The sequence below is a fragment of the Merops nubicus genome, unplaced genomic scaffold (assembly GCF_000691845.1).
Source record: "Merops nubicus isolate BGI_N331 unplaced genomic scaffold, ASM69184v1 scaffold11180, whole genome shotgun sequence".
NCBI lineage: Eukaryota > Metazoa > Chordata > Aves > Coraciiformes > Meropidae > Merops > Merops nubicus.
The window spans coordinates 10,244-21,550 of record NW_008580896.1 but is presented as its reverse complement, the minus strand read 5'-3'; the positions used below and the strand labels follow the sequence as shown (position 1 = coordinate 21,550).

At 41.9% G+C, this 11,307-nt stretch overlaps 1 protein-coding gene across 1 annotated transcript; it reads left to right on the top strand.

The window, feature by feature from the left end:
• The first annotated feature begins 1,488 nt into the window (after positions 1 to 1,488).
• On the top strand, positions 1,489 to 10,805 carry LOC103777379. The gene is made up of 3 exons (XM_008944967.1): positions 1,489 to 1,679; positions 2,378 to 2,598; positions 10,591 to 10,805. Exons 1-3 carry the CDS (start codon positions 1,489 to 1,491, stop codon positions 10,803 to 10,805), a joined length of 627 nt encoding a protein of 208 aa, XP_008943215.1.
• The last annotated feature ends 502 nt before the right edge of the window (positions 10,806 to 11,307 follow it).

Genomic DNA, 11,307 nt, shown 5'->3' with positions numbered 1-11,307 from the left:
ATTTGTAAATGGCAGTGATGTTCAGCAGAAAGAGAGATTTCAGGTTTGCTGACCTGGACTGTTCTATCCCAAACCACCCCTCTAATAATTTATGCAAAAGGCATTCAGGAGGCAGTACTAGAGCAAGACTTTGACTCATTGACTACAGTTTCACCCATGTCTTAGAGAGAGGCTTGTGCTCTAAAGCTGCATGAGTTGACAGGCTCCCTGTTATCCCTGTAATGCAAGTGCTTGGCTAATTTTTAGAAAATAGAAAATAAATCTATTTAATGTTTTCTTAAAACAGAACTTCAGTAAAAACAGAATTTCTATTCCCCTATTAAAAAATCCTTCGAACTGTTCAAATCTATAGCTAACAAAAGGAACCACTATTTCAAAAGACATGTACCACATGAGAACAGAGTAAATCCAGAGCTAGACTGATAAAAAAAAAAAAAGAAAGAAAGAAAAAGAAGTGTTGTTCCTTGTAATAGAGGTACTTACTTCAAGGTTAGAAATGGGATAGTTCTTGGAGTGGGCAGAGGAGAGGAATGCAAATGAAAACCTATTAAAAAAATATATTAATGCTTTTATGAATGGCAGCTGGAATCACTATAATGTACTCATGCAGATTTTTTCTGCCATGAACATTTATCATGAGGACAAGTATGGCTAGTAGATATCATTAGAAAGAACCAAAATAATCCTTACAGAGTCTCCCCTGTCGAAGCTGACAATTAAGAGCTAACCAGTGAGTAAGATTTTGCACCAAATCTTACTCACGACCAAATCTATTCAGCTCAGCTCAGGGTGTTGAGAAAATTATAAAAGACAAATCAGATCAAGTATATATAAGGAAGTCCTAGTTACATGGTTGAAGGAAAAGCTTAGCATATCAAATTAGTAACTTGTTTCTATATTCACTGAATAGCTACACTTGCAAAATACGTTTTCTGTAATCTTGCCTCTTCCCAATCAAAAGCAGAACTCTTGTGCTGGTGTATCAAGGACTAGGCTTTTTCACTGCAGTAGTAATAGTGTCTAGAATTCCAAATGGTAGTATGAACTTTCCCACGTCCTGTGAGAAAAAAAAAAAAAACAACAACTTTATAAATGTAACGATGAAGTTTTAATCAACTGTTTGACATACCTAGAAAGAAAGGCTGAGTGGTCAAAATAAGCCCACTGAGGCCCTAGTAGCTTACAAAAGCTTTTACTTCCAATTTGCCATAATACAAAACTTCACTGTGGAAGCACAGACGGATAATAATTGTCTGAACTGCAGCCCGGGACTATGGACTCTCACTGTTTAGACTGCAACAGTCCAGTCATGGCCTCTGCTGTGATAAACACATAAATACACAAGAGAAAGACAGTATCTGCCCTAAAAAGCTTACTGCTGTTACTGTGGGCAAGCTTTATGAGGGAGTGAGGGAAGGTGAGAGGAAGTGAGGGCGACCTCAGAAATATCTCTGGCTGGTGGTGAACATCTGCCCTCTGCCTTTCAGGATGGCCTGGGACTCTCCGTGCAGCAGGGACTCACTGCGCCCTGAGACACGAGGTGCCTGGAGCGGGCTGGCTGGCAGGCAGAGCAGGGCCAGAACACCACCCCTGGAGGAGCTGCGGCGCCTGCTCTGCACACACGCACGCCCCACGGGGCACGTGGATGAAGTCTGGCCAAACCTTTACGTGGGAGACCTGTAAGAGAGAGGGAAGGGTGGAAGGTGTTAATGCAACTCTTAGCCCTTATGCTGTTTCACCCCAAATCTACTCTTTATTCAAAAAGGAAAGCTAGGCACTAGTCTGGGGACCCCTCACAGTAAGTCTAAGTGTTGAGCAAGGCTGAACTGTGCATAGGATGCTGTAGCAGAGAGAAAAGGCATCCTTAGTATCTGAAGATACTGACTCCCCCTCCTGATTTCTCCTGCTGCATTAGTCCCACGATGCAAGAACCTGGTGGGGCCATGGCATCAGTACTGCAGGCAGTCATGCCAGAACTAGGTAAGACAGGATCAACCTTCTCTTCTCCACTCATTGCCAGATGGCTTCAATACCCTGAATTCATGGATGCTCAGCAGAGGTGACTTGGTGAGAAAGCAAATCACAAAACTCTTGGCTTGTACAGAAATATCACCATTGCCACCTTTTCATTTTTCATCAGTTGAGAAGAACCTCCCAAACTGATGCTTGGGAGAAAAATGCAGAACGTATAAAAGCCGCTTTCTTACCGAGTCACTTCTTTGTCTTGAAGCGTTTTGGTGGAAACTTTGGACCTGATCAGGCTGTCAGAAAATAGCCACTACAGCATCATGTGGTTTTAAGAAACTTCACCATCAGCAGCATTTCCACCCTGCACCATAACGCAGCAGGTGAATGTAACTCACCATCCTTCTTCCAGGCATGTTGCTCGGGACAAAGCGCAGCTGAGCCGAATGGGCATCTCCCACGTCGTGGATGCTGCTGCTGGGCGATTTCACATTGACACTGGACCCAAATTCTACAAAGACCTGCCTGTGGATTACTATGGAGTAGAAGCAGAGGACAACCCAAACTTTGATCTCAGCATTTACTTCTACCCAGTTGCTCACTACATAAGAGCAGCACTGAATTCCCCAAGAGGTAACGAGACCCTCTGTGAATGTTGCCTATCTTCTGCACAGGAGCCAAGCAGGGCAAGTTATCAAATAGTAATTGGCATAAACTAACCATCTGTAGATGAGGTTAAGAATAGAGATATCCAAACCAAGTAGTGTCACACCTGGCTCCTGAACTCTCACAGAGAGTGGGAGTTCCCTTGTTCCCCTAAAACAGGGAAGGATGTGCTGCACAGGCTTTCAATGTTTTCCCTATGCCTATCACTATTCATTAGCAAAAGACAAAATAGCAAGCATCCTTTATTACCTGTATGGGCACACTGATCTAGGAGGATGCACTTACACTTGATCTCAAATTAGTGATGGGATTTAAAATAAAAGCTGGAATGGGGTAAAAAGACAAGGGCAAACGTCATACTTGCTTAAGAAGAGTGAATTATAACACTGCAATCTGTGCGAGTCCTATGAACACTGCGTAGAGAAGAACTTGCTGGGAAGCAGCTCTGTAGGAGAACCTAAAGAACAGCATCAACCAGAAGATAACATCATGCTATTTCTAGGAGTGTAACCTTGAAATAGAAAGATGAACAATAAAATCTTTAGATTGGCTAAACACAGGCCAGCTACAATGCCAGAGGCCTGGAGCTAGTTTGGGATCATAACTATTAAGGACAACCTTCACAAAAGGAAGTCTCCACTGCACCACAAAATCGCACAGATACCCACTCAAAAGTAAGCAATTTATTAAAAGAACAATTATTTGCTGTTTTGCTTTCATCACGATGAGCTTTAATATCAGTGACGATACTAAAATACCAACTACCCAGCTTAATCATATACATATGATCTACATATAGTAGATCTGATCCACACTGTGCAAGCTAGTAAGGGAGACATGACAACTAAAAAGAGTGTACCTCTGTGCTAGATACTTCAGCATTTACTGCTGTTTGGAGGGCTTGATCCATCCCATTAGAAAGTATTTGCCTTTGTGCAACTGGCGGATGCAGTTGGATTTCAAAACCACTAACTTATTTGGGGAGTTTGGATATGCACATATTTCTGTTCAGCATATGCTATTTACAATTGAAGTCATTATTGGTGGTGCTCCAGAGAAAGGTGAGAGCCAAAATCTTTTCATATGTGTGTTAAGAAAAAAAAAAGTTCCAAATCAGTTGACAAAAGACTGAAAACAACAGATGAATCATGGTGGCCACAAAAGCAACTAAAAACAGTGCTTTGCAAGATGCATGCCCAAATACTGAAAAAGTCATTCACGCAGAACAAGTTAGGGCTCAAGGCAAATGCAATGAACTCATCGTGTCTAGAGTGCATATTTATCCCTACTTCCATGCTTTTTAGATGCTGCTTTACTGAACTCCATATGGAAGCAGGGTTCTGGGAATAGAGACAAGGTGAAATTCAATCATATACAGTCCAGCTGTTGCTGACATTCATAATTTTAAGGGAAGTGCAACAGTTTAGAAAATACATAAACAAGATGTTCTGGAAGCATAATTTCCTGAGGTACAGAAATTGAGCAGCTAAATACCCATGACCTGTGCATGGGTGAAACAGGGAGGGGATTGTTACTCGTACCATTGAGAAGAAGAGAAAAAAATGGCATTTATTATAAGCAGTGATGCTGAACAAAAAAATTCTACCAGGTAACAAGAGGCCTCTTCATATAAAATTCAGGATGTAACGAGGTACTTCTGTTTGATTGAGAAGTCACTTAAGACTGCTGCTTAACTATTACAAGCAAATTCAACTTATTTTAAAAACTGAATTATCTTTTTCACCTGGGAGTGTAAGTTGAAGTTAAGACTATATGAGACACAAACATATTTAAAACTGTGAATCAAATACTCATTAGAATTAAATAAGAACCTGTTACTCCCCATCATGCTTGAAGAAAAATTCTGATGGTTTACACAGGAGTCCAGAAAACAGTATGGACAGGTTTATTCCAGATTTCTACGTTAGCTGAGCAGAATACGTCTTCAGTGATGTAAGGAATTTATTTTTAAGGGAGCTTCTTCAAACCCAGAAGCCAGAGCACAAGCAAAGGAAAGCAGGGGAGCATGCACTTACTTGCTTCTAATTGGGAGCTATTCCTGTCACAGTGTTGCACCACACTCTGAATGATTGACTTCATCATCTTGGTCATATAGACTAAGAAATACATGCAGCACTGTTGCAGCCATGCCACATAAGCATTATTTTATGAACTCTGCTTCCTTGGCTGCCTTTCCTTCAGCACAGCCCTGCTGTTCCTGTACCCACATAAGAGAGCTGTGTGGGAAGGCTCAGCCAAGAGCAAGCAGATGCACAACCTGCCCCCTTTTCTGCAAGGAAAAACATGGTGTCAGGGAAGCACTGGCCTTCTCCTTCATGCTCAAGGGGCGACATCTTGAATATCACTCTTGCCCCTTTGGAAGGCCACCTGTACAATTTGCATTTTTTTTTTTTTTTTCTGGAGTGCAGTGACACCTAAGCATAAATCAGCAGGGTTTGGTAAAGTCTAGCAGAAAAGAGAGGGAATGAGAGCTTGAGTTCCCAGATAAAAGCATGCCACAAAAACTATTTAACACCACACAGAGGAAAAGATCCCCAAGTAGAGACCTTTTCCTTTTGTTGACCTCCGAACATGGTTTAAAGAGGCCGGTTAAAACTGCCCATTAATTTCCTGAAAGAAACGGCAAACCCTCTCAAAGGCATTTCCCTTCTTCCACTTAACTGCAGCAAGTGAAAAGGGAGCTAGGCTCCCTCTCCCCTGCTGCCCCCTTGGTGGTTATGCCTGCCTTCTCCAGTGGTCATGAAAGGAGCTTAACACAGGAGAAAAGGGTCTCTTGACGCTACTGTGGGTGCATTATATAACATCAGTTTGACCTCCCACTCTCCAGGAGATGAGAGCCCTTACCTGTTCTGGAAGGTGTGAGAAGAAGCAACACACCACTGTTTAAAACTTTCCATAGGCTTTTTCTTCTTTTTTTTTTTTTTTTCCTGTTGTCAGCTGTAACAAAATAGACTCTTGATTCATGAAGAAATAGCTAATTTATTCTGCACTCGGCTACAGGACAGTGGCTAAAATGTAACAGGAGATGAGAAGACCATGGTGGAGTAGGAAGAGTCCCCAGGGCCCAGGAACCCAGCTGAGCTCTCCTCCTGGTGAGCAGCATAATTCTGCTGGATTCAATGGAGCAAGGGCAGCTGGGGCATTCATTCTGGGTGACGGATCCGGAGCCTGATCTTAAGCCAAACTGCATCCATCCTGCAAAAAAGCAAGGGCTAGTTCAGGACATTTAGCTCAGATAATGATGAGTAGCAAAAGGACAATAAGATATTATGTGCTTTAATGACTGGTTTGTTCAACAACATTGAATTTCCCAACTCGAATTTGGCCAACAAAGTTGAATGTGCAAGCTTTGTCCCTAGTGCAAACCCTTTGATGTCAGTAGAGTTACAGCAGGCATGAGCTGGATATAATATCCATAATCCGTTGTTGAAAACCAAGTGTTATTGTTCTGCACAAATCCCAGCCAGATGACAGTTATTGTCTGTCTCTGCAAAAAGTAGCTTGAGATGTGCGATGCAACATTTCAAATAAGGATTGCAAGATTTAATAACACTAGAAGCTCGGTGCTCCCACTTCTCCTCAGTTAATCTCATTATTCCTAAGGGATCCTGTTACAAGCTCAGAGAGAAGGTTGCACCACGTCCTTCTAATGTGGGATCAGTCCAACTTTTTTGCACTGTATGTTAAAACAAATAGGGTCTGGGAAGGCAGGCTTGGAGGATATCAGCTTATGGCACATTCTGTGGTGCAAAAGAGCTGGTTGTTACCTCCCTGCCTACCCCATGTCAGGGGTGAGCAGCATGACTGTCTCTGTGAGCACTGCTTTCCCAGGCTGGGGTCCAGCAGCCACCCAGGAATCTGAGCCTCCATGCTGGGATGGTGCATCTCAGCTGCCTCCCACAAGAGGCTGATGCAATGTGCTGCTGTCAAGCCCACTTTGGTCAGCCCACATGGTGCAGACACGCTTCAGGCACTAGTCACATGCAGTACATCATGGTGGTTTCAGTGTGTCACTTAACCCGTGTACAGCTACTGCTAAGAGACAAGGGTCTGAGCCTGTAAACAGAACCAAATAGCAGTGCAGCTTTTGTGTCCTCACTCAAGTTTAATATTCAATTTGTTTGCTACAAATAATCACATAGTAAATTCAAATTTGCTTTCATTAGAGCAATTTTACATTAATTAAACCATTTCACATGACTGATTTATCTGCAACAAACAGTTATTTTATTGTCAGTGTACCAGCATTTGTCATAACCTCTGCATATGGTGAAACAAAAGCTAACAATGTGGAATAGATATTGCACATGTAAAAGAGATAATATACCTATGTTCTCATGGGAACAGGTATATTAGAGAGCCATGCAGATTAGGTCCAAGGTCAATAGTCGAGGTTTGTCCAGATTTTTGCTGAGACACCTTCTAAAGCTAGTTGCTTATCTAGGAGACTCTTATGAAGTGCAGATAAGCCAGAGAAGCAGGGCAAAAAATTCAGTGTACTTCTACTTACCACTTCCTCCTCTCAGACACAGAATTAGATATAAAATGGTAGAGAGACAGCCTGTACAAGGCTTTCTGAGCTCCCAACAAAAACACAGCAGACGATATTTAAAAGCAGCATCCATACCTGTGCTTGGCTCAGTCTTCACTTCCAGACTGCACATGGGGCTGAGCATCTCCCAAGGCAGAAGGCTCCATTTGGGTGGGAAAAAAATGGACCCAAGCACAGTTTTACAGAAATTAGATCAGAACAGCAAGTCTCCTGTCCCTCATCCAACTTCTGGGTAAATTTTGATGGGAATTTCCAAATATTTAGTCATGTAAAATCAAATCCAACATCAAGGCCATCTCTTTTTTGTTGGTTTTTGGTTGCTTTTTGTTGGTTTTCTCCCTCCTTGTGCAATTCAAGCCATAAACATAATTTCTTCTTCTTTTAATTGTAGAGTGCTGGTAGCTTAGTTTTTGAACAAACAAACAAAAAATCACTTCTTGTTTTAAGAAAATTTTTCAGATTATGTTGTTCTACAGCTTCTATTTTCTAGCATGTGGATTAGAGTATTTCCCCAGTCCCTGCCACTACTTGGCCATTAGGCCTGCTACAAACTACTGAAGCATGGATTTTCTAAAGACCTTCTGGACTCAGCGCTGTATTTGCACAATAGAAAACTGTAAAGAGACAGTCACAGTACAGAAAAATTGTGCTCCTGACTCCTTTACACTCCTCTGAAAATCTACGGTCCAGGTTATTTGTGTCTGAAGTGCCTCTTCTGGGGAAGATAATACAGCATACACATCCTAAAAGGTTGGTGTGAAGGCTACTAGTGCAGCACATGGAAAAAAAAAAATTCTAGTGAAAATTCAAATTAGCATTCTCTTTTAGCAGGGGTGCAAAACATTTCCACATATTCCCGTAAAAAGTAGGACTTCACTTCCAAGAATCCCCATGGAATTAGTGGAGTTGGCAGATAGAAGTAAGTTTAACTTGAATAATCAAGAATCCCCATGGAATTAGTGGAGTTAGCAGATAGATAGAAGTAAGTTTAACTTGAATAACGGTACCAGCACCTCAGTATATTCTGTGAAGCTGTATCTGAATGGGAAAACACAAATAGAAATCACTTGATCTTCTAATTCTGCAAAACTGACATTATGTTGGAAAAATCTCTTCCTCCCCCCAAAGGTTTTGATGCCCAGTCCAAGTCTGCTGTCACCAGAGCCGTTTCCACCTCTTCCTTGGAGACTATATTAGTCCCTTTATTTCTACTGAAGACATGTCTATCTTTAGGGCTGAGCTCGGATTTCTCATGCCAGGATAATGAAAGGTGGCTGTGTCACATACGTTGTGGAATTCAACACCTCTCTCAACCTGCTGGCCAGAGCAGGTTTTTACAACACATGCTCGCACTCTCCAAGCATGTGGCTATGCCACCATCATTAGTCAGAACTAGAACAGTTGCTAAATAAATACTCTGTCACAAACAAAACGGGATTTAAGATGAAAAGCTATGCACAAAGTACCCAGAATTAACACCCAGGGAGATGGGGGCAATCAGTCTGAGGTTTTTTGGCTGGGTCTAGGCTCATCATCCAACAAGGATATTTTTATCTCGCTCTCTGGTAATAGAGAAATGAAGATGCTGTAAGCACAAACAACACAAGGAACTAGCCCTGAAAAGCTGCCTATTCTTTCTACTTGCCCTTACATTTTACAGAGAATCAGCATTTGAGATACTTTATTCCATCTCCAAAGGGAAAAAGCAACATGGGACTGTTTTCACTGATTTTCATATTTTTCTGGATATAAATAGTATTTTTTTTTTTAAATTGCATTGTTTACAGCTATACAATTGGTAAACAAAGTACTACAAATGTGAGTCTGAAAAAAAAATAAATTTAAAAAAAAAAAAAAAACAGAAAATTGATTTAAATCTTGTGAGGATTACAAGTAAAATTCTGAAATTTTTGTGTTAAAAAGGCATTGTTTTCAGCTGCCTTAATGGGAGACAGAGCTGTCCATCAGGTGGTCAGAAGCTCAAATCTGATTCTGATCACTGGTTACTTTAATAATGCCCAGTTGCTGAGCTGTGGTCTCTGTGAAAAGACTAGAACTAACTGCAGCAAAGGAGAGTTTGAAAATTGTCAAGCATGGCAATAATTGAGTTGAACAACAGAACTTTTTTCTTTTTTTTTTTTTTTTGAGATTGAAAATTTCTTATAGAATCATACCATTTTTGTGAAAGTTGAAGCATTTTGCAATATTTATAAGATGCAGGTTTTCCAGTTCCAGAATGAGCTCTTTGTTCACATCCAGAGGGTAAGGACTACAAACTTGAATTTTTCCACCTGAAAGCAATCCTTTTGACAGAATTTCCTTTCATTTCACATAAGACCATTTAAGAAAATGTTTCTCTCCCTACAACATGTGTCAAAGACACACGCTAGAAACCTGGGAAGCAGTCATGATACAGAATGGTGTTTCTCAGGCTGCTTTCATTAGTGACCACACCAGGAAAAAAAAACCACCAAAATCAGAGCACAGGGATGGAGGGAGCTATACTCCTGGATCCCTGAAAGGTCTTTCCTGAAGCTCACTTAGAGCAACATGGAAGAACTCACCATATTACTCTTAATGAAGATGCACACCTCACACTGAAATCCCTGGGGACCTCAGAACATTTTATAAACTGTTTTTTGTAGTCACCTAATACAGAAGAGAAGATAAAGGCATTAGGGAAGGATAGTGACTAGAGATGTACAGGGCAGGCTACAGAAATAATAAACCAATCAAAGCAACCCCACGGAAGCTGGTGCAAACAGGATACACAAACAGGAGCTATTCTTAATGGTAACACCCATTTGCTCACACACTTCCATCGAGGTCCGGGTAGCAGTTGGCACACTTAGAAAGCATTACTGCCCTAAGCAAACAAGAAAAAAGGGCTTGTGGAAAATCAAGTGTTCCTGCAATGGCTGTGAGCACTCCTGAGCATCACAAATTTGAAAACCCAAGTTTCCAGGCCCTCTGGCAGCAAGTAACCTGCCAAGGCTGCTTCCTCTAGCATGGACCTCAAGTACAAAGACTTGAAGCTTTGCCAGCAAGTATATTCCCCTCAAAATAACAGGTGAGCAAGCAGGACACCATGGATAGCAGGCTGGGCAGGAGGGCTAAGGGCATGCCATCAAGCTAACAGCTAAGCCCAAACAAGCAGTCATGGATCCTGGAATAAAATTTTGAATTTTCTGTCCTCAGCCCTTAAAACCCTTAAAACCCCCAGTGTTCCCCAACCAGCACTGCACCAGGTCTGCTCTGCAGGACTGAGCACACCTGCTTGCTCAGTCCCAGGATCACCACCTCTTCCATCTCCGTTCCAGTACCATAAACCCCACCATTTAGCCTCCTGGCATAAATGCATCTCTCTCTCTCTCTCCTTTTTCCAGGCAAAGTACTAGTTCACTGTGCAATGGGAATCAGTCGATCTGCAACTCTTGTCCTTGCGTTCTTAATGATCTGTGAGAATATGTCCCTTGTTGATGCAATTCAGACTGTACGTTCACACAGAGGGATTTGCCCCAACTCCGGCTTCCTCAAGCAGCTTCGAGAGTTGGACCTCCAGTTAGGAAGGAGGAAAGGCAGAGGAGCAGAGGCCTGCTAGTGCCCAGGGGCCAAGTCCCTTGGCACCAGATGTAAGAGGTGCTGTCCTCACTGAAGACAGCACAAGGATGCTGTCAGGACTGACCCGTAGCTGCACTGAGAAACGCCTTGAGAAACAGCGGAGCATAAACAAGCTGGTTTGAGTTCAGCATGTGTTTTTTGGATAAGCCCACTAATTGGAAATAAAATGAAATAAAGAAGGATTCAAACTGGCAGTTTTTTCCACCTGGGCCTGTTTATTTAACTGCCTGTTGTGCAAGGCATAGGGAGCAGTTAGGTTTTCATGCAGAATTAAAAGGCAGCACAGTCAACTTGAAAAAAGACCTTTTTACTTGCTTATAATTGCATTTATATGGCAAGAGGGAAAATGGCTAAACTAGTAAAAAGAAAAAGAAGGCATGAGTGAGTTTTTTAAGCAAATCTTTCATTTCACATCCAGCTGGCATAGGCTAAGACTTCAAGTTTTGCAAGCTGACATGCTCCTTTCGTCTGACGTGGTGACA

Coding starts and splice junctions, on each gene's coding strand:
- LOC103777379 (XM_008944967.1), top strand. CDS start 1,489: ATGGCCTGGGACTCTCCGTGCAGCAGGGACTCACTGCGCCCTGAGACA. Junction 1,680..2,377: donor AACCTTTACGTGGGAGACCT/GTAAGAGAGAGG, acceptor TCCTTCTTCCAG/GCATGTTGCTCGGGACAAAG. Junction 2,599..10,590: donor AGCACTGAATTCCCCAAGAG/GTAACGAGACCC, acceptor TCCTTTTTCCAG/GCAAAGTACTAGTTCACTGT.